Source organism: Archocentrus centrarchus, unplaced genomic scaffold (assembly GCF_007364275.1).
Source record: "Archocentrus centrarchus isolate MPI-CPG fArcCen1 unplaced genomic scaffold, fArcCen1 scaffold_57_ctg1, whole genome shotgun sequence".
Lineage (NCBI taxonomy): Eukaryota > Metazoa > Chordata > Actinopteri > Cichliformes > Cichlidae > Archocentrus > Archocentrus centrarchus.
In genome coordinates this window covers 1472815-1499701 of record NW_022060278.1, presented here as the reverse complement: position 1 = coordinate 1499701, position 26887 = coordinate 1472815, and the positions used below count along the sequence as shown (strand labels likewise).

The following is a 26887-nucleotide window of genomic DNA, read 5'->3' as shown; positions in this document are numbered from 1 at the left end:
AACTCAACAAGCTCAGTTGAAGGTTTGATAACTTCAGAGCTGCTGAGCAGCAGATCAGATCATTTTTGACCTGTTTGTGTCTTTGAATAAACTTCTTTGCAGATGGAAATGTTGTTTACTTTCTGATAGATGCAAAATTTTAAACACAAAAATCCAATAAATATATTTTCATTCAAGGAAGAATCATTTCTATAATTTACCCTGTGTTTTTATGCTGTGGCTCTTATTAGGAAACTTTATTTTATACTCTGCGTGTTTGTTCCCCAGTGAACACATTGAGGTCCACCTGCCCTGAAACCCCATTTTAAAGAGATGGATACAGGAGGCCAACACAGGGTTCAGCACAGCAGGACAGACATGGAGCTGTTTCTTTGGATCCAGCCTCAGACATGTTTTAGAGTTTATGAATTTCATCTATTGTAAATAAATGACATTTTATTAACAGTTACTTTGGTCTCTGTACTTCTTTGCTGCCATCCCTCTTTTAGCTGCTGTCCACCCTTTTGTAAAGGTCCTCTCTCTCTCTGTTACACCTACATGTGTGTGAAAGGCTGTTGTTGGTTACTGTCTGTGCTGCCACAGGTTTATTTTGATCCACTGACAGACCTCACTGTTTCTGTGTGAACCACCTAGAACAGAGGAAATGCAGCCTGTGGTTTCAGCCAAAAGTCTCCATTTAGCAGATGTCTTGTTTTCTGTTATCAGCAAACAGCAGAGATTTGACAAGAACACAAAGAGCACAGTGAGAATTTCACTTTGCTCTCTGTGTGCATCACACACTTTATATGATCTGCCTGTCCTGGAATAATAATAATAATTATCACTGCTGCATTAAAGTATGCGTGACACTGTGTGACCACAGATACAAGTAGAGTCACTGTGGTGATGACACATGCTGGACTAAAGAAAGAAAGTAACATCCTGTGAAGCTGTGAAAATACGTCACACACTGAAATGCAGCTGCCTTTAAGCGTCTGTAGAAAACCAGACATTTCAAAAGAATCACAATCACCACTTGAATGTTAATAGATATTGAAACTTGTATAAGCAGTAAATAAGCAACAAATAAGCAATAAACAAGCAGTTACATCATTGTGTATTTTCCCTGTTCCTTAATCTGTTCCACAACACAAACACACTACAGCAACAACAAAAATCTGCATTTGGATGGTTTGTTCCTCTCTGACTCCCTGGCAGCTGGTCAAAGGTTGTTTCAGCACACAAAACATGAAACAAACCCACCTGTTGTCACGGATCCGCTGTGTAACGGGCAGGAAGGGAACCCCAAGGCAGACGAGGTAGGTGGAAAAACAGACTTTATTGGATGTGGTGCAGAATGGAACCAGGAACTAAACCAGCACAGAAAACCAGGATAAAAAGGGAAACACTGAGGAACATGGGAGGGACACAGCACAGGAACACTAGACGCAGAAACATCAGCAACACAACAAAGAACAAATACAAACTGAGGGCTTAAATACACAATGGATAATCAGGGCAAGGGGAAACAGCAGGGCACAGCAGGTGAGGCAAATGAAACTAATTACACAGGGGAAGCAAACCTAAACACAAAGCACAGGGAAAACCAGACTGTCAAAATAAAACAGGAAGTGACAAACCAAGGTACATGCTGACTCAACAGGGGAACTGACATACAGACACAAGACCATAGATACGGGGGGGAGACAGGGACAAAGGGAACAAGAATCAAAACATACTGGGGACAAAACCTCAGGAAATACAAAACCCCAAAACACAAAATGCTGGCAAACGGCCCAGACCGTGACACCTGTGACATTACCAAGTGTTACAAATGACCCACAGACGGCAGCCATATTGTTTCACACCCACAGCAGCAGCTGCACTATTTTATGAGGCCATTTTTGCCTGCCTGAAAGCCACCCATTCATTCATGCAGCTCTTGATCTGTTTCTCTTGGGTTTTAATGCACTGACGCTTCAGGATAAACTTATAAACTCTTTAATATGCAGAGTGATCGATCTGAGTGTCTGTATGTTTTTCACACATGCCATAAAATTAAATTAGGATGTACTTATGACATTGATTATTAATTTTAATATCTTTACTGAGTATCCAGCAGTTGCACTCACTCACTCACTCCTCATGTTTTCATTGTGCAGAGAAGCTGGTCTCATTCAGAGTCACTGAGTACAGTTTCATTATGGTTTCTTGATCATAAAGTAGTTCATTAAGCTCAGACTGCTCTGATGTCAAAGTTAGATTTCATTCCATTTAGGTAACAAAATGTATCATTTTCCATGTCCTTTCTGTATGAATTTCTGAAATAATTTGAAAGAATGGAATAATGTGTGTATGCACACGTCTCTGTGTCTGGGATAAGGATAAACACTTGTATATTAGTGTTTATCCTGGCAGGTTGGTTTTGATTTCTCTGTTTTTCTCCAGATCAGAATATTTCATCAATCAGAACGTGATCAGATTTCATGATCAGAACAACAATACCTTTGGGAGCAAAGTAAGATGGCGACACTTCGGCAAATGAAGTCACTCAGAATCACCCAAAGCGACGCTCAGTTTGGTGTTTGTGTAACCCTTGTTACCTTGAACGCAGCACATGGCACACCTCAGCTGTCATGATTACGCAGCACATGGCACACCTCAGCTGACATGATTACGCAGCACATAACACACCTCAGCTGAAACGGTTGGCTCTCCTGTTTTGCTGTCACTGCTGAGCGGCACGCTAAGATCTAGCAGGGAGGTCTACGTTTGGGTTTTTGGCTCCTGCTGTGGCTGGTGCACTCTGTTGTCTGACGCGGAAACTCAACTGCAGAATCATTGTGCAAATACTCAGCGGTCAGGTTTTTTTGGGCATGCTTCAAGACACAGCTCAAGTGGGGAAAATTGGATGGCGTGCTGGTAGGAATATTTGTATTTCCTTTGGGATTTGGACTTTGTTCCCTGTCTTTCTAATAAGAGAACCTTGAACTGAACTGACTCCACTCGCACTTTGCAAAGGTGCACACACTGAACTGAGATGGACTAAAGTGATTCCAACATCTGAATGAGAATGAAGATATGTCCAATGTGAACTGTTTATTGTGTGTCTTTGTTGTTTTGTTTTGTTGTTGGTCTACAAAATTACATCTGTGATCACAGTAACATCTTGTTTCCTTGAGTGATTCATTGTTCACACCATTCAGGCTCCACAAAGGACAGTTCTTCTGCGTACAGTTATAATATTAACTTATTTTCCATTGCATATCATTTGGTCTACCTCTGTTGTGGGTTACAAAGTGGCGAGCCAGCCAGGAGCCTGGTGCTGTGTGTGAGGGTTGAATGCTTTGTGAAACATGGAATTTATTGTGAAGAATGGGATTAACATTTTGCATGCTGTTGTTGTGTCGGGTGTGACGAGTACTGAGAAGGATGAAGAAATAATTGACTGGTTAAAAAGATGAATGAATGAATGAATGAATGAAGTTTTATTGCCATGTGGGTGAACAAGTTCACACATTGGAAATTGCAGTTACAGAACACCATCCAAATACACAAACACAACACACATAGGGGGATATGTGTCCTTGGGTCATGCAGCCGTTTCTTACGGCGCTACCTTTGGCAGGAGGAGAAAACAACACATCATGGGGAAGTTAGGTTAAAAAAAAAGTCATCTGGTACAGTGCTCAAAAAGAGCACTATACCAGGGTCCAAAAAAACCACCTTAGCAAAGCATTTGCACATGTAAAGCAAGGACAGCGGCGGTAGGTGAGGTCAGGGCGGGAGGGGATGCAGAAGGAGACGAGAGGTGGGGGCATTGTGGAGCCAGATATGGGTCTCTAAAAAAAAAATAATTCTGGTTGATGATTCAGATAGTCCTCTATATAAAAACCTGATCGTTGAGTACACGAGCTATTCTGCGCAAATGCTCTCAGTCAGTTTTTACCGTACGTTTTTCAGTCAGTGAATTGTCCTGGGTTGAGTTTTAGTGTGAAAGCACTGGCTGCAGAGTGCCCAGCCACGGTAGGAGTTCTAAGCCCTTCTGACTATATTAGTGAGTTGAAGCAGGTTGCTGAATCTAGTGGGACGAGTTTTGGGGAGGTTTTAAAAGACATGATGGGAGAAATAAGCAAGCAGTTGCTGTTAATGGGGCAATGTAATGACGCAAAAGATGAGAAAGCCTCAGTACAGATAGGAGATCCTGTAGGCACCCTACCTGGCCAGTGGGGGTCTCAGGATGAACTAGATACAACTCCTGTAATTTCTGTAGCTGATCAGCAGAGGTCACCTGGGACATTGCAGAGAGTCTCCCTGTCTCATAATGACCTACACCCCCCAGAGGTACAAAAAGTAGTTGTGGAACATATCGTAAAAACAAGTGACTTGACTTCTCATGCTTCCCCTTCATTTAGGCTTTTTCCTTTTTTCTGGAAAATTTCCTAGACCTAGTAATGAAACAGACTATGAAACCTGGAGATCACACATTGAACTGCTGCTGGCAGACCCAAATTTATCACCTCTGAACATAACCCACCGTATTTTGGAGAGTCTATTGTCCCCTGCAGCCGATGTAGTAAAATGACTGGGCCCAGATACTTTGCCTTTAGTTTATCTAAGAGTCCTGGACTCAGCTTTTGCCACAGTCCACGATGGGGATGAGCTGTTTGCTCAGTTTTTGAACACATTACAGAATCCGGGTGAAAAGCCATCTGCTTATTTACAGCGGTTACACTTCACGTTGAGTGGTGTGGTCAAAAGAGGTATTGTCTCGGCTCAAGATATTGATAAACATTTGTTAAAACAATTTTGCAGAGGTTGCTGGGATAATGCTGTTATATCTAAACTGCAGTTAGAACAAAAAAAAATAATCCGCCAGCATTCCCTGATTTACTTCTGCTGCTCCGCAGTGAGGAGGATCGGCAGCTAGCTAAGGAGTGCCTTATGAAAAAGCATTTAACCTCAAGCAAGCAACGTATTGATGTTCACTCCCAAAGCATGTGCGCTTGTGGTCACTCTGAGCTTAAAGCCATAAATGAACGTAAAGACCAAATGGACAAACTTCAGCGACAAATGTCAGCTCTGCTCTCCCAGAAACCCCAGCCGCGACAACTCAAATCACAATCCGGCAGCAGAAATACTGACACTACAAGACCCAGACCAGGCTATTGTTTTAATTGTGGAAATGATGGCCATGTGTCGGCAGGCTGCAGTAACCCACCTAATCCTGCCCTCGTTCTGAAAAAAAGGAAACTGTTGCAGCAAAGACAGCAAGCATGGGACGTGAATAATTCGAAACATTCAAACTAGAAGCAGTCTCTGCAGGGGGACATACAGGGGCTGCAATTGAACCATGTCCCATACCTAGATCTGTCATGGCCGGGGAGGAAACGGACGAGGAAGGACTCACATGAAGGACTCCAGAAGCAAACATAACTAAAAAGGGGATTTATTTCAACGGGGGAAACACAAATACAAAAACCTTGGAAGGGAGGCACAGGGAGACGAAGGGCAGGCACAGGGAACACAGGAACATGCGGGCACAAAACATCAACGACGCGACAGAGAACAAATGAAAACTGAGGGCTTAAATACACAATGGGTAATCAGGGCAAGAGGAAACAGCAGGGAACAACAGGTGAGGCAAATGAAACTAATTACACAGGGGAAGCAAAGCTAAACACAAAGCACAAGGAAATCACATTGGCAAAATAAAACAGGAAGTGATAACCAAGGAACACGCAGACAAGTCACAACACTGGGAACATGACAAACATACAGGGAGGACAAACTCAGGAAATAAATTAACACAAAACGCTGGGCCAACGGCCCAGGACATGACAGTACCCCCCCCTCAAGGCCGGCTCCCGACGGCCAAAACCAGAAACAAAACCAGACAAGGGCGGGAGGCGGGGGACCAGGAGGGAGGGCCCGAAACAAAAACAAAGACAGGGAGCAAAACAGAAACCACAGGGTGTGAACAAAACAAATCAAACCCGGACAGGAAGAAAACAAAACACAGGACCAGAACAAAAGGCGACGGCACAAGGCCGGAGACAGTCCAACAGGGGGCATCAAAATGAGGCAGAGCAGAGGCAACACAGTCCAAACAAGAACAAAACACGGGGACGAGAAGCAAAAAAAAAAACAACCGGATGAAACAAAAAGCGACGGCACAAGGCCGGAGAGCTCCAATGTCCAAAACAGGGGGCCGAAACAAGGAACAGTCCAGGAGCTATGACAAAACAAAAAACAGCAGGGGAAAAAACAGTCCACAGTTCAGGGGAGTCAGTGGGAAATCCAAAAACAAAAAACACACAGTTCAGGAGGCCGCAGAGGCCAAGGGGCCACAAAGCAAAATCCCAACGAGGGAGGCCGACCGCGCTCCCAGCGGCGGCGGCGACGAGGACGAGAAGGAATCACTGGAGGCCGACCGCGCTCCCAGCGGCGGCGGCGACGAGGACGAGAAGGAATCACTGGAGGCCGACCGCGCTCCCAGCGGCGGCGGCGACGAGGACGAGAAGGAATCACTGGAGGCCGACCGCGCTCCCAGCGGCGGCGGCGACGAGGACGAGAAGGAATCACTGGAGGCCGACCGCGCTCCCAGCGGCGGCGGCGACGAGGACGAGGGGGAGTCACTGGAGGCCGACCGCGCTCCCAGCGGCGGCGGCGACGACGAGGGGGAGTCACTGGAGGCCGACCGCGCTCCCAGCGGCGGCGGCGACGACGAGGGGGAGTCACTGGAGGCCGACCGCGCTCCCAGCGGCGGCGGCGACGAGGAGGGGTCACCGGAGGCCGACCGCGGGGCGTGCGGCGGCGGCGACGGGGAGCAGACACTGGAGGCCGACCGCGGGGCATGCGGCGGCGGAGAAGGGCGACCCCGGGCTCTGGTGGGGAACCCTCGGGTGACGTGGAGCGCTCGGACTGAGCAGAGACCCCCACCGGCTCGGACTGAGCGGGACCCCCTGGCTCGGAGCGCTCGGACTGAGCGGAGACCCCCATCGGCTCGGACTGAGCGGGACCCTCGTGCGCGGAGCGCTCGGACTGAGCGGAGACCCCCATCGGCTCGGACTGAGCGGGACCCTCTGGCGCGGAGTGCTCGGACTGAGCGGGACCCCCTGGCTCGGACTGAGCGGAGACCCCCATCGGCTCGGACTGAGCGGGACCCTCTGGCGCGGAGCGCTCGGACTGAGCGGAGACCCCCATCGGCTCGGACTGAGCGGGACCCTCTGGCGCGGAGCGCTCGGCCTGAGCGGGCCCCTCTGGCGCGGCGCGCTCGGCCTGAGCGGAGACCCCCATCGGCTCGGACTGAGCGGGACCCCCTGGCTCGGACTGAGCGGAGACCCCCATCGGCTCGGACTGAGCGGGGCCCTCTGGCGCGGAGTGCTCGGACTGAGCGGAGACCCCCATCGGCTCGGAATGAGCGGAGACCCCCATCGGCTTGGAGTGAGCTGAGCCCATGGGCTGAACGGGGCTACATAGTGAGGCACCGGATGCGTAGGCGGGGACCGCGGAACCGGGCACACTGCTGCTTTATTGAGCAGCAGGGGCTGCTCGAGGAATAGCAGAGGTGCAGGGGACTGCGGGGAAGCAGGCCGGGAGACGACTGGCTGCGTGGAAGCAGGCCGGGAGACGACTGGCTGCGTGGAAGCAGGCCGGGAGACGACTGGCTGCGTGGAAGCAGGCCGGGAGACGACTGGCTGCGTGGAAGCAGGCCGGGAGACGACTGGCTGCGTGGAAGCAGGCCGGGAGACGACTGGCTGCGTGGAAGCAGGCCGGGAGACGACTGGCTGCGTGGAAGCAGGCCGGGAGCCAGAGAGAGCGGGCTGTGAGCTAGGGAGATCTGGCTGCGTGGAAACAGACCGAGAGCTAGGGAGATCTGGCTGCGTGGAAACAGACCGAGAGCTAGGGAGATCTGGCTGCGTGGAAACAGACCGAGAGCTAGGGAGATCTGGCTGCGTGGAAACAGACCGAGAGCTAGGGAGATCTGGCTGCGTGGAAACAGACCGAGAGCTAGGGAGATCTGGCTGCGTGGAAACAGACCGAGAGCTAGGGAGATCTGGCTGCGTGGAGACAGACCGAGAGCTAGGGAGATCTGGCTGCGTGGAGACAGACCGAGAGCTCGCTGACACTGGGGCCTGAGAGGGAGCTGACACTACTGGAGCTACAGAAGGAGCAGGAGCTGAGGGAACTGGGACCAAAACCGAAGGAACTAAGACAGGGGCTGAGGGAACTGACTGAGAGGGCACTGAAACAGCTGACACTGGGGACCGAGGAAGAGTTACTGGAGCTGACTGAAGGCGAGGGAGAGCGACTGGAGCTAGAGCTGACTGAGACCCTGCTGCTGCAGCTAACACAGAAAACCGATGCGAAGGCTTGGACCTGGTTGCCCCCACCCGCGGAACAGGAACGGGTGCAGAGGTCAGCCCGTCCGTGGCTGCCCCCACCCGCGGAACAGGTACGGGTGCAGAGGTCAGCCCGTCCGTGGCTGCCCCCACCCGCGGAACAGGTACGGGTGCAGGGGGAGCTGGAGCCAAGGGAGCGGGAGCAGGGTGAGCAGAGGGAGCTGGAGCTAACTGAGGGGTCTGAGACTGCGACTGAGGAGGAGCTGGAGCTACAGCTGACTGGGAACACTGCGACTGAGGAGGAGCTGGAGCTACAGCTGACTGGGAACACTGCGACTGAGGAGGAGCTGGAGCTACAGCTGACTGGGAACACTGCGACTGAGGAGGAGCTGGAGCTACAGCTGACTGGGAACACTGCGACTGAGGAGGAGCTGGAGCTACAGCTGACTGGGAACACTGCGACTGAGGAGGAGCTGACACTGGAGGAACTGACACTGGAGGAACTGACAGAGTGCTAGGGTGAACAGACATTAGGGAAACCGACTGAAGGCTAGAGGGGCCTGAGTACGTCAAAACTGGCCGCGTGGAAGCAGGCCGGGAGACAGAAAGAGCAGACTGCGAGCTAGAGAGAGCAGGAGCTAAGGGCGTTAGAGCTGACTGCGAGGAGACTGACTGCGAGGAGACTGACTGCGAGGAGACTGACTGCGAGGAGACTGACTGCGAGGAGACTGACTGCGAGGAGACTGACTGTGAGCTAGGGAGAGGAGCTGACTGCGTGGAAGCAGCCTGAGGCACAGCTGACTGGGGAGACTGAGACACAGCTGACACCGGGCACTGAGAATGCGCTGACACTGGGGACTGAGAATGAGCTGACACTGGGGACTGCTGTAGGTGAAGGGTGGAGGTTAAGAAATCCTGCACTAACCCATGCAGAGAGCCAAATAACCAAGGGTAATCATCGACTAGCCCTTGCAGCTGGGCCGTGAGCTGTTGCTGTTCCTGCTCACATGGGTCAGCCAGAAGGTCCATAACCAGTGAATCCACCCAACAGATAATGGTCTGCTTTGCCACCTCAGGGAGGGGAAAGGCAGGGGGGTGACGGGAATAATTGTCCGCAGGCATAGTAGCGTTGAAGCCAGTGTTACTCACGGAAACGGAGGATTGGGTGTGAAGTGGTGAAGCGGTCCGCGGCGTTATACCGCTCGGGTCTCGGGGTGCCTTCCGCCGTTGCTGCCGGGAACTCCCTCTCCTCCGCGGCTGCCGAGGAAGGGAGGGATCAGCGAAAGGGGAGGCAGGTGAGTGACGATGACGGGGACTGTTCAAAGACGCCGGGCCCCCCAGCGCTAGACGAGTGCCGTCGAAAAAATTGGAGCCGGAGGGGGTTTTGTAATGGTCGCGTCGTTCTGTCATGGCCGGGGAGGAAACGGACGAGGAAGGACTCACATGAAGGACTCCAGAAGCAAACATAACTAAAAAAGGGGATTTATTTCAACGGGGAAACACAAATACAAAAACCTTGGAAGGGAGGCACAGGGAGACGAAGGGCAGGCACAGGGAACACAGGAACATGCGGGCACAAAACATCAACGACGCGACAGAGAACAAATGAAAACTGAGGGCTTAAATACACAATGGGTAATCAGGGCAAGAGGAAACAGCAGGGAACAACAGGTGAGGCAAATGAAACTAATTACACAGGGGAAGCAAAGCTAAACACAAAGCACAAGGAAATCACATTGGCAAAATAAAACAGGAAGTGATAAACCAAGGAACACGCAGACAAGTCACAACACTGGGAACATGACAAACATACAGGGAGGACAAACTCAGGAAATAAATTAACACAAAACGCTGGGCCAACGGCCCAGGACATGACAAGATCCTTCCACCCATATTCCAGTTCATTGCCAAAAGGACTGATTGGTGCCAAAAGCACAGCCCAAGTTACAATTAAAGGAACTCAATTCAACTGTTTGTTGGATACTGGCTCTCAAGTTACCACTATATCACACTCTTTTTATAGTGATTACTTATCAGACCAAGTAATACATCCCCTTAATGATCTTCTACAAATAGAAGGGGCAAATGGTCAGGCTGTCCCTTATCTGGGCTATGTGGAAGTCAATATTGCCTTTCCACCTGCTTTTCTGGGGAGTTGTATTGACATTGACACACTTGCTCTAGTAGTACCTGACATAAGAGCATCAGAACCATCCATACACAAACACCCTCGATCTTGTGTATGACAGCCATGTTGCAAACAATCAGTCGTTTTGCCCTGCCCCTTATGGCTATAAGTCTGTATGCAAGATACTGGAACTGAGACATAAACTGGCAACTGATGATTTTCATGGCACAGTGAAGTTGCATGCTGAAACACCGCAGGTTATACCAGCTGGGCAGACTGTTGCTTTGGAGGGTTTAGCCGTTACACGTCTCCTCCAGCCAGAAACATCAGTTCTTATTGAGCATCCATCCAGTTTTCCGTTGCCAGGGGGTTTGTTAGTCCAGGCTTGTGTAGTGTATTTTCCTCGCCACTCACCATATTGCTTGCCTGTTGTTATTACTAATCAATCCGACCATGATGTGCCCATTGGAGCTAGGGCTGCCATTGCTGAGATTAGTGCAATTCAGTCCATTCAGTGCAAGGAACAGAGCATACCTGACGCTTTGTCCTCTGAATCTCCAACTCCCAGACTTAACTTTAATTTTGGGGAGTCTCCTTTATCACCAGAGTGGAAGTTTTGGATAAGTGAGAGGTTGAATAACATCCCAGAAGTCTTTGCCAGGCATGACCTTGATTTTGGAAAAACTGACAAAGTGAAACATTAGATTAAACTCTCAGATCCCACCCCTTTTAAGCAGCGTCCTAGACCAATTCATCCCCAAGATCTGGATGCAGTGAGGCAACATCTGAGGGAGCTTCTTGAGGCTGGTGTCATCAGAGAATCTGAGTCGCCTTTTGCATCTCCGATTGTTGTTGTGAGGAAAAAAAATGGAAGTGTGCGGCTCTGTATTGACTATCGGAAACTGAATCTACAAACCATCAAGATGCATATGCACTGCCAAAGTTGGAGGACACTTTCACTGCTCTTTCTGGTTCGGAATGGTTCTCTGTTCTTGATCTTAAATCTGGATATTATCAGATTGAAGTGGATGAGGCAGATAAATGCAAAACAGCTTTTGTGTGTCCCTTAGGATTTTGGGAATTTAGCAGAATGCCACAGGGAGTTACCAACGCACCCAGTACCTTTCAAAGGCTTATGGAGAAGTGTGTGGGGGACATGAATTTAAGAGAAGTCTTAGTTTTCATTGATGACCTCATAGTGTTTGTACCCACACTAGAAGAACATGAGGAAAGGCTACTAAAAGTTTTGCATCGCTTAAAAGAGTTTGGCCTTAAGCTGTCCATAGAAAAATGCGTGTTCTTTCAGAAATCTGTGAAATATTTGGGACATGTTGTGTCGAAAGATGGCGTGCAAACAGACCCTGATAAGATCGAGACCCTCAAATCGTGGCCTGTCCCAAAGAACTTGAAAGAGTTGCGCTCATTTCTAGGCTTTGCTGGATATTACCGTCGATTTATACAGGGCTATTCTTCAATCGTTAAGCCTCTACATGACCTTACTGCGGGGTATCCGCCATTGCAAAAGAAGAGCCACTCTGTTGTCAGTTGGAAACGCTATCACAATCCCAAGGAGCCATTTGCGAGTCGTTGGTCTGACGCTTGTCAAAAAGCTTTTGAATCTGTTATAGACAAGCTCACTTCTACCCCAGTTCTTGCCTTTGCTGACCCTCATAAGCCATACATTTTGCACACTGATGCAAGTTCCACTGGTTTAGGTGCTGTCTTGTACCAAGAGCAACAAGGGCAAAACAGAGTTATCGCGTATGCAAGTCGTGGTCTTTCCAAGAGTGAGTCTAAGTATCCTGCACATAAACTGGAATTTTTGGCCCTTAAGTGGGCAGTCACTGATAAATTCCATGATTACTTATATGGAATCCCTTTTACCGTGATTACTGACAGCAATCCATTAACATACTTGTTAACTTCAGCTAAACTGGATGCCACAAGTTATAGATGGTTGTCAGCTTTGTCTACTTTTTCGTTCAAAATTATTATATCGAAATGGAAGACACAACGTTGATGCTGATGCTCTCTCACGCAGGCCACACGGCGACTTGACTAATGACCCAATGTCTCAAAAAGAAAAGGAGAGAATCCTGAAGTTCGTTTAACATCACCTGGATGATGCATCTGTCGCTGCCATTGATCAGCAAACCGTAAAGGCGATTTGTGACCACCAGCTTGTTTACAGCAATCATGATAGAATGTCTATCACTGCATTTGTCCATTCGCTTTCAGTACGGGCCGAGTGTTTGCCTGATAGTTTTGTAAATGAAGCTCAATTTGCTTCTCCCTGGATCACTCAATTATCTACTGCTGAACTGGCTGATAAACAAAGACAAGATCAGGCCCTGAGGTATGTCATAGCTCTGCTAGAAACTGGGGACACCCCACCATCCACCTCAAGGACTGAGCTTCCTGAACTGCCCTTTCTCCTTCAAGAACAAATCGGTTGGAGCTCCAAAATGGCATTCTCATGAGGAGGAGGATAGTTGGGGACCAAATCTTTCATCAGCTTGTTTTACCTCAGGAATTCCGAGATGAAGTATTGACAAACCTGCATGACCATATGGGACATCTGGGCACTGAGCGCACACTGGATTTGGTGCGTCGCAGGTTTTATTGGCCAAAAATGGCTGTTGACATTCAGAAGAAAATAAAAACCTGTGAGAGATGCATAAAACGCAAGGCTCTTCCTGAAAGAGCAGCGCTACTCATCAACATTTGTACCGCGCGGCCGCTTGAACTTGTGTGCATGGATTTTCTGTCATTAGAACCAGATAGGAGTAACACCAAAGACATCTTGGTGATAACTGATCATTTTAAAAAGTATGCCGTTGCAGTCCCTACTTCCAACCAAAGGGCTAAAACTGTTGCAAAATGTCTCTGGGACAGTTTTCTGGTCCATTATGGCATGCCTGAGAAACTACATAGTGATCAAGGGCCAGATTTTGAATCCAGACTCATTAAAGAACTCTGTAAGATGACAGGCATACAGAAGACCAGAACAACTCCTTACCATCCACAAGGTAATCCGGTAGAGCGATTTAACAGAACACTCTTGGATATGCTGGGAACATTATCTACTGAAGACAAAAGCCACTGGAAAGATTTTGTTAAACCATTGGTTCATGCTTATAACTGCACCCGCAACGAAGTCACTGGATATTCACCATATGAGCTCATGTTTGGGCGGCAACCTCGTCTCCCCATTGACTTGGCTTTTGGACTACCTGTGAACAACGGTACCTTGAGTCATTCACAGTATGTTCAAAACCTTAAATCCATCTTGGAAAAGAGTTACAGGATCGCCAGTGAGAATGCACAGAAAGTGATGGGGAAAAACAAAATGCGGTTTGATCAGCATGTAGTTCCATCTAAACTCAACATCGGTGACAGAGTATTGGTTCGTAATGTGAAGCTTCGGGGCAAGCACAAGCTTTCAGATAAATGGGAACCAGATGCCTATGTTGTGATCAAGCAAGCTGGAACCCTACCAGTGTACATGGTACGTCCAGAAAATAAAGCCAAACCAGTCCGAACATTACATCGTAATCTCTTGCTACCATGTGGATACCTACCTGTACCATCAACACCTGAAAAGAAGGGGAAAGCACCGGAAGTTGCATCATTCATTTCTCCGGGTGAGGATTGTGCACAGCCTTGCTCAGGTGAAGATGATGATGATGACCTGATCCCATATCACTGGTATGATTTACCTGCTATAGAACCTGCCAGGGTAACTACAATTGTTGATTTTCCCAGTCCAGCGACAGTCGTTCCAGCCGCTGTGAAAAGACCACCTGTGGCTCAATTTTCTGAATCTGAGCAAGGGGAGCCCCTGCCCGGGGTGGGTGTGACCCTGGAGAGATTTTCTAACTCTGGATCTGAGATCAATGATATGCCTGAGGCCGAGTTACCAGAGAGTACATCCTTAGCTGTTGATCAAACCAGTGATGTTGGTGCCAATTTGGAATCTCCTGGTTCCCTCTCCTCTGAGCAATCTGGCACCCCAGATACCTCGAATTCTCACCTTGAATCACCTGTGCGTAGGTCCACCCGGGTTAGAAAGCCACCAGATCGATTACAATATGGTAACCTGGGGGAACCCCTTCTAAGAAGTATACAGTCCTTGTTTCATGGTCTAGCCATGGCCGTTGTTCCCATTTTAGGGGAAGATGATGTGTGTCTAGCTAGTGTTACTAGGCAGCCTGTAGTACAGCAGCAACCATTGTCAGGTGCAGGGACGCACCTGAGATAGGGGGGGGGCATGTAACCCTTGTTACCTTGAACGCAGCACATGGCACACCTCAGCTGTCATGATTACGCAGCACATGGCACACTTCAGCTGACATGATTACGCAGCACATAACACACCTCAGCTGAAACGGTTGGCTCTCCTGTTTTGCTGTCACTGCTGAGCGGCACGCTAAGATCTAGCAGGGAGGTCTACGTTTGGGTTTTTGGCTCCTGCTGTGGCTGGTGCACTCTGTTGTCTGACGTGGAAACTCAACTGCAGAATCATTGTGCAAATACTCAGTGGTCAGGTTTTTTTGGGCATGCTTCAAGACACAGCTCAAGTGGGGAAAATTGGATGGCGTGCTGGTAGGAATATTTGTATTTCCTTTGGGATTTGGACTTTGTTCCCTGTCTTTCTAATAAGAGAACCTTGAACTGAACTGACTCCACTCGCACTTTGCAAAGGTGCACACACTGAACTGAGATGGACTAAAGTGATTCCAACATCTGAATGAGAATGAAGATATGTCCAATGTGAACTGTTTATTGTGTGTCTTTGTTGTTTTGTTTTGTTGTTGGTCTACAAAATTACATCTGTGATCACAGTAACATCTTGTTTCCTTGAGTGATTCATTGTTCACACCATTCAGGCTCCACAAAGGACAGTTCTTCTGCGTACAGTTATAATATTAACTTATTTTCCATTGCATATCATTTGGTCTACCTCTGTTGTGGGTTACATTTGGTTTATATTCTGTGTGTCACTGTGGCTCAGCTAACATTATAGCAATAACAGCAGCCTTTAAGTCAATGAACCATCAGTTTGAATTTGTATTTGAGGAGGACAAAAACATCCCAGTGAGATGTAAACTGAGCCTGGCTGATCTGAAGTGTCTCTGCAGCAGAGGCCATGCTCTCACAGGAGGACAATGATGCAGCTGCTGCAGCTCTGAAACCACAAAGAGCAGCTTTTAATGTTAGTTTGGATGAAGGTGCCACCAAATTAATGAACTTGATGCTGGTTTTTGTGGTGGAGGAGATGCAACCAATATTGCAGTGATGTAGCATAAATGCCATCCAAGGTGGAGCTACTGTAGTATAACTATGTAATAAGTCAATAAATACCATAATTAAGTTTGTTATTAGTTTGATGAATTAATTTAACCAAATAACCAAAACCAAACAAAAATATTTTTAGAAAGAACATAACATATTTATGTACTCAGTGTTTACACTTTAGGAACAGTTTTCTAGAATACTCAAAGCTGCAGTATACGACAAAATAACTGCACCTGTTCATTTAAATTATGCTCATGTGTTAAGACACAAACTACTTGCAGACTGGAGCAGTCAGGGATCAAACCAGCAACCTTGCTATTAGTAGGTGGGTTGCTCTACATCCTGAGCTACAGCCACCCCTTGAAGGCCAGCTGTCATAGGGCGACAGGCAGGGTACACACTGGACAGGTCACCAGTCTGTCAAAGGGCAAACACAGAGAGGCAGACAACCATTCACGACCTGTGGGTCATTTCTCAAAAAAACAGCACTGATATTTTAGTATGGTATAACTTTAAGTTACCTCTTAGCTACAGGCTTATCTGTACCATCTCTTCACTAAAAATAAAGAAATGAAACATGATCTCATGAACTGCTGAACTAAAATAAGGATGATCAACCGAAACTAAATGTGTGCTGCCTTCCAGAGAACAGAGTTTAGCTCTGATAGCTGACAGCAGAGAGAGAGATCAGCTCTTTGCTGCTGCTGCAGACATGAAACACTACTGATCAGCAACTTCCTCATGCAAGCCAGTCATTTTATTATCATCTCTTTATATCTACCCATGTTTCCACAGTAAATTGAATGCATGCTGAGAAAAAAGAAAGCACTACAAAAACATGTATTATAGCAAGCAGAGCAAATGTCCAGTTCCCCTTTACACATGCAGAGATGTGGCAGCAATAACAAGGCTTCGTACACACCACAGCTAATGTGTTTTTAGTAGACATTCAATTTCATACTCAGTAGATGTGCAGTCATACTGTGGGGAGAAGAAGTATTTGATACGCTGCTGACTTTGCAGGTTTCCTCACCTACAAAGAATGGAGAGCTCTGTAATTTCATCGTAGGTGCACTTCAACTGTGAGACACAGAATCTAAAACAAATCCAGAAAATCACATTGTATGATTTTTAAACAATTAATTAGCATTTTATTACCGCCAATGATTTTGTAGTTCAAAGCAGTTTGTGATCACTCTCTAAAACCTGACAATGCTTCTGCCCCCTACAACATTACATCAGGGACAGTGTCAGAAGATGAGGCCCAGTAAGAGTCATTCTGTCAGAGTTTGAGTGAACAGTTGAACAATGAGTTAGCCTCAAAATACACTAACACCACTGATTCCCATCAAACTAGATAACAGGTTGTGGGAGGAGGGAGCAAAACCCAAGATTGCAGCACGCCTCAGGACTCTGCTTTCCACAACCACTTCTGGATCGCAGGAGTTCAGAGGCAGCTGCAGCAGAAGGTAATTGCACCACAGCCTCAATTTATTGATTCTAGGCTTATTCACAGCTTAATATCCTAGTAGAAAGTCTCTCTGAAGCTCTTCTTGTCTCTGCACTGAATGCCAACACACCAAACTTCTCCAGCTGACCTTGTCCTTTCTGGAAATCAACATGAATTAATACAGTTTGTTGTTTTTGAAGCTCTTTGCTCTCCTTTGTGCTATAGATTTACTTCCAGCAGCCACAGTGCCCACTAGTCCTGAAACAGAAGCAATGGAAAATTACATCTCAGATTCCCGAGCCACCAGGATAATCAGACCTCCCTCTTCTCCAGTTGGTGCCAAGTTGTTCTTTGTGGAAAAAAAATGAAGAACAAGTTGGCACGTTCTTCTAGAAAACATTGTAGAAATAGATGCATCAGACTATGAGGTGGGCACCATCTTGTCCTGGGTAGTTAATAACAAAATGCATACATGTGCCTTTTTAATTTGGTCGTTTCTCTTTTGCAGAATGCAAGTACGATATGGAAAACTGCTGGCAGTGAAGCTAACCCTAGAAGAATGGAGGCACTGGCTGAAGAGAGCAGAACAACCATCATGATTTGGACCGATCATAAGAACCTTGAATACTTGCAGTCAGCCGAATGACTCAACTTTCGCCAAGCACGATGGTCCCTTCTTTGAAAGATTCAGGTTTGTCATTACTTATTGCCCAGAATCTTGAAATGTAAAACCTGATGCCTTGTCTTGCCAGTTTTCCACCACACACACCCACAAGTGACCTCAATCAGTCCTCCCTGCTGTGTGCTCAGAACAGTCACTAGAGGACCAAGGAGGACCATCCACAGGTTGTAGGACATCTGCTTCCTCTGCAGGTGTCAGAAATAAAGAGCTGGCCACACACCGTGAACAGGAGTGAAGATAAATGATTGTAATACTGCCATCACACTTTATGAGCAAGATAAGAGGAGGACAGGACATGCAGCCGACCTTACAGTCATTTCAAACCATGAATAAAATCACCTTAAATTGAACCCTGCAGCATGATCCTGATCCACAGAACAGTTTAAAAATAACTTACAAGTTTCTAAAGAAAAATGAGGAAACAATTATGACCTGGAAAATATGTCACCTGACTTGAAGTAGCACAACTCCTTTGCATATCATAGAGAAAAGTAGGAACACAACACACAGAAAGAAGCTTACATGTTTGCAGTGGACAGGAAATGTAAACACGTCACCAACTGCTGCGGTCAAAGCTACAGGAGCTGTTTGAGGGTGTAAAAGGAAGGAAGCACAGAGAGGCTGCAGCCAGAAGAAGAAGTCTGAGACAAACTCTGATCTTGTCTGTATTAAACGCAGCTTCTTTTTCTGCTTCTACTTCTCGTAGCTGCTGCTTCACTCTTTCTCTTTACAGGAAGTCTTCAGACGTGTCGCTGCTGGATGTGAGGATGGGACCCACTTTGCTCTGTGAGCTGGGCCTATTCTGTGAGTACATCACTGACTTCTATAGTTTGATTCATACTGACTGATAAACATGTTTCAGTGAGAAGAACAGAGTATCAGTCATTTGGAGCATTTCAGTTCATTTGAACAGAGGACTCTCATGTTTGTTATCAACATGGTTGTTTGTAGCCTGGATTAGATTTTAGTGCACTGACTCAGATTAGAGTGGAGCTGCTTTAGTTTATCTAAGAAAGGTTTGTTTCTGCATCTGTGATCATTTGATGCATTTTAATGCACCTTAATCTAAAATGCAGCCAATCACAGCAGCCACTGCTAAAAGCCCAAGTGTTTTATTTCTGCCATATTTGAGTGTGTCTTTAGTTTGATGATGTCTGAAGTTTCTGCTTTTATTGTAGTGCTCTGTACGCCCCTCTGCACTGGACACGCTCAAGGTGACTGAACACTTTCACTTTTTCATTTCTTTCTTTTTATTTAGTAATAAAGATTCATCTCAGCCTGCTGCATTAAATATTATTTAATATTTGAAAATACAGTATAAACACAGATGTTGCCTCCTATAGTGCATAATAGTGTGTTAGATTGTTAATGGTGTGGTTGTGTTGGATTCTAGATGCTGTGTTAACTATTGAACCCAACTGCTCCAGTTTTTTCATTGGAGAGTTTGTTACCTTCATGTGTGACATGAATGAAGGAGCAGACACTGACTGGTATTACAAACTCAACAAGGATGGTCGAGAATTTGTCCCCTACAACAAACACAAATACTACAGATTAGAAATTACATCTACAGGTTACAGTTGTGAATATCAGTGCTTTGGTAACTGGAAGGGCTCAAATTATACAGAGAGCAGTAACATTGTCTCTGTAACTGTATCAGTCCTCAGTGCCAATAGTATAAATTTATGATCTCTGTTCAAATTCTCTGAATCTGAATTATAAACACAGAGAAAAAAAAATTAATGTTGTCATGGAAACTTTTTTCTGATGCTGTGAAACTTTAACCAGGACGTCTGTATTTTACCTGTTACTTTGCTCACAGTGTACACAGCACTAAAACACTCAGACTCTGTGATCATCATTACTACATGTGTGTGTTTTAATGTAAAACAACAACTGTGGATAAAATTAAATTAATAAGTAAAGAAGAAGAAAAGAGGAAACATCAAAATCTTCATAAAATTTTAGGTGACTGAAGTTTCTGTTATCCACACAGAGCCCCCTTAACCCACTATTGTGTGTCCTTCAGTGAACTGTATTAGTTTACATTCAGTGTGACTTCTTCAGGTCAGAGAATGGACAAACAGTTAAACTGGGTTTATTTACAGATCTACAACCTGAGTTACTGTAGTTCTGTCACCATGTTGAGATAGAAATTCAAATGATCTCAAACTGCAGAGAAAAAACAAACAAAAAGTAAAGAAATGTTTAGATTTGCTGCAAATGGGAAGTTGCATAACATTAAAACATACTTTAAATTTTAATTGTTGAATAATTTTTGGATTCATAGTTAATCCTGTGTGCATTTTTTCCCTCTCTTTCATAACAGCAGATAAACCCAGGGCCACACTGACAGCAGGAACAACAATCATACCAGTAGGGGGCAGTGTGACACTGACCTGCTCTGTGGGGAGCTCTGCTGAGTGGAAATATGAGTGGTTCAGACGCACCCAAAGAACCACTGAAGTTCCAATCAGAAGAGATGATCAACAAAACAGCGTTATCAGAGTATCTCAAGGAGGAATCTACAGATGCAGAGGAAGAAGAGGAAACTCAGTTTACTACACTTATATAAGCGCTGACCTCATCATTGAGATAACCTGTGAGTTCAGTAATTTAGTTTGAAACATTCACTCATGATTAGCAAACATACAATGTTAAGTTTTCTCTGTTGATTTCATGTTTCTGTTTGTATCTCAACTGTTAACATCTGTAAACAGTTTCCAATAAAGTTGCTGTAAAACAACAACAACACAACTGGCCTCAGATATTCAGCGGTGAGACGATCACTCTGACATGTGAGGTGCAGGAAGGAGGTGAACCCACTGAGTGGTATTATGGATGGAGAGGACCCAGGCAAACCACACAGTGGACACACAATAATTCTTTGACATTCAGAGTTTCTGAGTCCAGCAGTGGAGACTACATGTGTAAGAGTCGACGCAGAGATGACTCATATTCTTCAACAGAGTGGAGTGAAGCCTTCACACTGTCAGTAACAAGTAAGTCATGTTTGTTGTGTGATCAATGTTTTATTAAAATTGTTGAAATTGATTTTGATGTCAGGCTGTAAAAATGTGTTTTTGTTAGTACATGTTGAGATTAGAGAGATTTTAGATGCTTAGGTAGTCTCACTCTTAAAGTTCATATTAAATATTTGGGATTCAATATTGCTGCAAAATTGAATTCAGTATTCAGAGAATAAACATTGAGATAAAATCTTTATTGAACAGATGAACCCCGTCCTGTCCTCACTGTGTCTCCATCATGGCTGAGTCCCGGAGCCTCAGTAACTCTGAACTGTGAGGTTGAACATCCGTCTGCAGGATGGAGCTTCTACTGGTATAAAGCTGTTCCTGATCTATCAGAGAAATCCTACAGTTATGAGCTGCTACCTGATGGCAGTGGGACTGCACAGGACTCCTACATCATTGATGGACAGACACACACAGCAGGATATGTGTGTAGAGCTGGAAGAGGAGACCCAGAGTATCACACTGATCACAGTGAACCAAAGTTTGTCTGGTCTGCAGGTCAGTTTGTTTCTATCCTTTCAATAAGCTGATGTTATGTCATCATTTTTATTCATACTGAGACACACTGCACTGATAACTAAAACAAACATGATGTCAGATTTCAAATGTTTTCTGTTGCAGTAAATCTCTTTCTTCATGTTGCTGCTTGTATTAATTATCTTTACTTATGCAGGTCTAAGAGTCTCAGCTTAGAGTCAGTAAAGATAAAACAGTCAAAACATGAAACTAAAAACTCAAAGATGTCAGCAGGCAGGTTATTGAAAAAGATGAAGCAACAGCTCGAGAGCAGCAACTACAGATGGCAGGTTATAAAGTATTTGGTTTCCCATTAAGGAGAAAAAGGGTGTTTATTAATTAGTTGTATATAAAATAAACTTAAAGATCCCTTCAGTGGTGTAGTGGTTAGCAAATGAAAGGTCGCTGGTTTGATTCCAGTTCAAAGGAACAAATCCTCTTTGGGGTTGTGTCAGGAAGAACATCCTGCATAAAACTGCCAAATCAAACATGTGGAGCATGTGGCGCCCCCTTGTGGAAAAAGAGCAGCTGAAATTAGTTTATTCTAAATAATGTTAATACTGATCTTCAGAAATGGAAACAAAATAAACATTAAAGTAGAAAAATATTTCTAACATGCTGTTTTTAATCCTAACATCTGTGAGCTTTGTCTCCTCCCTGCATGTTTCCAGATGTTCATTCAGCAGCGTCTCTCACAGTGAGTCCTGACAGAGTGCAACACTTCACCTCTGACTCTGTTTCACTGACCTGTGAGGGAAACTCTGCTGAGTGGAGAGTGAAGAAGTTCACTGAGGACGGCCGACTGAACTCTGACTGTAGGACAATGACTGGATCCACATGTAACATCAACACATCACAGTCAGGTACTGCAGTGTACTGGTGTGAGTCTGGATCAGGAGAGTTCAGCAGTGCAGTCAACATCACTGTACAGGGTATGTTATTATACATTTTCTTCTTACATTTTAATGATTTGGATATCATGTGGAGTAATTCTATGAAGCAAAACAAGTAAAGATGAGAGTTTCTGACAATTTTATGCATCTCATAAAACAACATAATATTCTTAGTTTTTGTTATCATTTTAGTCATTTTTTCTTAAAGAGATTTACCAAAAACTATCAAATGCATATTTTATATCACAAAGTAGCTCAAGATGTCATCAAAATGTATCATGTAAAAAGGTGCAGTTGTATTAAAGGTTATGCTGTATTTGACCCATCTCATCCATCACATGGAGTTCTTACTCTTCTGCCCTCTGGGAGGAGGTACTGCAGCTACCACACAAATACAATCAGACTGTGCAACAGCTTCATTCCACAAGACATCAGGCTCCTGAACTCCAACCTGAAGTGATAGACACACAAACACACACACACACACACACACACACACACACACACACACACACACACACACACACACACACTTACGGCGGACTCTGATACACACATACATACAGGAATTGAAATGGCAACTCTTCCGTATATATTGTAGTGTGCATTTTTGTATTTATTCTACTGTGTATCTGCACTCTGTACTGTATCTGTCTTACACCTTTTTGTTCTATGTAGCTCAGATCTCAGCAAACTTGAATAATCTGGGGAATCATTTAAATAGTTTTAGCTTGGGTAACTTTTTAGTTTGCAGAAACCAAAATTTTAAATGTGGTTGCATTACATCATCATCGTCATCATCATCATCATCATCTTCCCAGTGAAAACTTCCACCATCACAGTTTCCAAAGAGAACTCAGTGACATATTTTTCCTTATTGTGATGAAGATTTGGTTTTCGGAATTTTTTTGTGATATGACCTTAACCTCTTCGATCCTGGAGCTCCTTGTACTGGTCTATTATTAAAAAGCACGTGAGGCCAGTTTTTGCAGGTTGCTGAGTGCAGCACATTTACTGAGGAGGCTGTATAGCACTACTGTGACTTAATGAATGGAGCATTTGTTGTGCTTCATTCCTGTTGCAACAACAATAACCCAGACCTTAAGAGGAGAAGGTTTCATGTCACAACTTAAAACAAGTACTATAGAAATTATTTGATAACAATAGGACACATACAGAAGTTTTTAAATATACAAGATTAGATATTAGATCTTAATGGTGAAAAGCATTTGTTCAATCTGTTCTTAATATTGTGTGTCAGCTTTTTCTAAAAGTCTGCACCAGCTGATGTGACTGAAACAATTGTGTTTGATTGTGTCACAGATGATCCTGATGCTCCTATCCTGGTGAGTCCTGTTCATCCTGTGACTGAAGGAGCTTCTGTTAGTCTGAGCTGCAGTTTGAGGACACAAAAAATACTTTCCAATGTGTTTTTCTACCACAATGACAAACTTATTCAAAATGATACCCGAGAGGAGCTGAAGATCTCTGCAGTGTCAAAGTCTGATGAAGGTTTCTACAAGTGTGAATACTCAGGAAGAGAGTCACCACAGAGCTGGATGTTAGTTAAAGGTGAGCAGGATCAAAGATTTGATGAATATTTGGAAATGATTTTGATGACTGAGAAGGAAAATATCCAATATAATTACAGTTTATTAATAATTGTGTGTTGTTACAGTAACTGTGTCAGCAGCTGTGTGGCTGATTGTTGGACTGGTTTGTGGAGTCTCTCTCCTCATTATTCTCCTGCTCTTGTTGTATCGCTGCAGACAGTCCAAGTGTGAGAGCCTCTTCTTTTGATGCTGGATCAGATATTTTATTTACTACACACACTTTAATTATTCAGACATAAACATCATTCTGATGTCATTGTGTAATAACATGTGTCTCTTTCACAGATTCATGCTTCACCAGGTTGGTATAAAACCTTTTATTATTATTATTTTAAACCTGCATCAGTTATTTTGAATTTATTGTGTTTCTTTCATGTTTCAGGTCGATCCAGTCTGAGAGTCACAGTTCGAGCTCCACCACAAATCATGGAGTCAACCAGGATGAAACTCATGAATACGACTCTCTTCATCCTGGTCAGCACTTAAACTGATCTTTATTATCATTATTAATATTGACTCTTCATTCAGTCTGCATTAACTCTGAAATTTCTCAGGTTCAGTTTCAGATTTTTTTTGCTCTTATTTTTGAAAAATTTGATATTTTGATAGAATTAAAATAATTACACTAATCCTGGTTTATTTGTTTTTTTATTTTCATTAAACTCTATGAATGAAAGTGTAAATTGTACAGTATATATTTTGAGCTGTTCGAGAGCTTTTTTGATTTAATGAGACTGACTGCAGGTGATCTGTTTACAATCCTGTAACTACAAATGTTACATTTCAGGTGCAGATGAACCCCAGAGTGTCACATACTCTCTGATTGAACTGAAAAACTTTGGAAAGAAGAGTGAGTGTGCAAAACACATGCAACACAGAAAAGTAACACAGAAAACACAGTATGCTCTCCTCCTCATGTGTCAAGTCTGCATTTGTGTCTTTGTTGGTCACTTCCTGTTTTATTTTGACAGCCCTGTGCTTTGTGTTTAGTTTTGCTTCCTCGTGTCATTAGTGTCATTTTGTTCTCCTGTGCAGCTGTCTCTCTCTTTCCCTGATTACCTAGTGTGTGCGTGTGTGTATTTAAAGTCTCAGTGTTTAAATCTTTGTTGTGTTGTTGTCTGTGCTCACTCAGCTGTGTGTTCCCCTGTTTAGTGATTTCCCCTTTTTTCACCCAGGCTCATTATTTTGATGTCAGTACAGCCTTGGTTGAGATTAGTTATTGTATTTGGAGTTTTTGTATCTTGTGAGAAGATTTCAGCATTAAAGCTGTTTTGAGTCCAGCTCTGCTTCATACTTCCTGCATTTGGGTCCAACTCTGCCTGCCACACATACACATATGACAGTTGCAGGTAATTATAGGTCAACATGGAGTTTAGTTACTTATCAATCTTAGCTACTACATAGGACCACTGCACATCAGCAGAGCTGAATCTTACACACATCGAGGCCCATTGAGAGTTTTGTGTGAGTTTGTCTGCTTTATATACAGAATATTGTTGTTGTTGTACAGGATGGTATTGTTTGTCCAAGTGTTGCAATCATTTAGGTTTTTGGTGAGTCTTTAAGTTGGTGATATCTGCCTGCAATTGTTTAGCTGGATTTACTGAATCACATCATCCACAGATTCGGACCCAAACCACAGTCACAAAACACACACATGCACATCAGACACATAAGCTGAGGCGTCAGTGTAACAACTGATTGTCATTTTCATTCCTTTCACTGTGTTGTTGTTGTAAAAAGTTTGAATCCACCTCTAAGTCCAGAAGCATCAACAGCTTTGTGTCATAAACCTGCTGAACAAATGTGTCCTGAGGTCTGATCTTCTCTTTTAGAGGACAGGCTGATGTATGCTGAGGTCAACAAAAAACAAAAGAACAACAAGAAAACAGGTGAGTAAAGTCTGCATCACCTCCACTGAATACTTATCAGTATGTTTATTTTGTAGTTTCTTTTTATGTATTCATAATTCATCTGACTGGTATCTATTGCAGTGTAGTACCATCACATAGAAAGTTTGTGATGTGATCTGCTGAGTGTCCTTTGCGCTGCATTAGTGGAGACATCAGTCGTCCTCCTCCTGGATAATTATATTATTGTGTTTAATTATGATCTTACAGTCAGTTGTTTTAAATGATCTTTTCATTCACAGGAACATCGAGTCCTGCAGCTGATGCAGACGTTTATTCTGAAGTCCAATCAGGAAGCTCTCTCTGTAATTATGCTGCCATGCAGGCTGATTTATTCTTCACATTATTAAACGGCTTCAGCCCAGAATATCTTTACATGCTGGAAATCACTTTGTCTGTTTGTGGTTGTCTTACAGGTCAGTGAGGAGAGCTGCAGCAGAAAAGCCAAAAGAAGCATTTGATGAAGCCGCTCTGGCTCCTCTGCTCCACAAATATCAGACATCATCTTTTTGTTTTGTTTTGTTTGTTCAAGATTCAAAAAGACTTTATTGTCATTATATGTAAACATATAACGAAATTTGCGTTTTGTTTGTTTTATGGTTAGAAGATAATATTAAATAATCATATAGACTTAGTACTCTTATAGAATTTGAAATCCATGTTCTACAGTCAGTTGTTTTTCTATGTCATTGTTAAAGCTTTTGTATTTTTTGTATTTTATATGTATGTTTGAGTCTTCTGTTCAGCAGATGTTTTATGTTCTCAGCAAACAGCAGAGAGGAAACAAGGAATTCAAGGAGCACAGTGAGAATTTCATCAGCAGCTGTTTTCACAATTGTTATTTTTACAAAATCAATATAAATACAGCTTCAATTCTGTAAATGTTTGGATGCTGTGCAAATTGTAAACAAAAACAATGATTTTCAAATCTCATAAACTCATATTTTATTCACAAGAGAACATAAAAACATATCCAATGATTAAACTGAGATATTTTAATATTTCATGAAAAAATATTAGTTCATTTTTAATTTGATG

General features: G+C 44.3%; 1 protein-coding gene across 1 annotated transcript in view; it reads left to right on the top strand.

The window, feature by feature from the left end:
* The window catches only part of LOC115777562 (Fc receptor-like protein 5), a 59113-nt gene extending 32840 nt beyond the window's left edge, over window positions 1-26273 (top strand). The window contains exons 6-13 of the mRNA XM_030725492.1: window positions 20215-20484; window positions 20603-20893; window positions 24017-24106; window positions 24225-24240; window positions 24322-24413; window positions 24727-24789; window positions 25775-25831; window positions 26266-26273. Of these exons, the coding sequence (XP_030581352.1) occupies window positions 20215-20484; window positions 20603-20893; window positions 24017-24106; window positions 24225-24240; window positions 24322-24413; window positions 24727-24789; window positions 25775-25831; window positions 26266-26273 (887 nt within the window). The remainder of the gene's footprint in view (window positions 1-20214; window positions 20485-20602; window positions 20894-24016; window positions 24107-24224; window positions 24241-24321; window positions 24414-24726; window positions 24790-25774; window positions 25832-26265) is intronic.
* The last annotated feature ends 614 nt before the right edge of the window (window positions 26274-26887 follow it).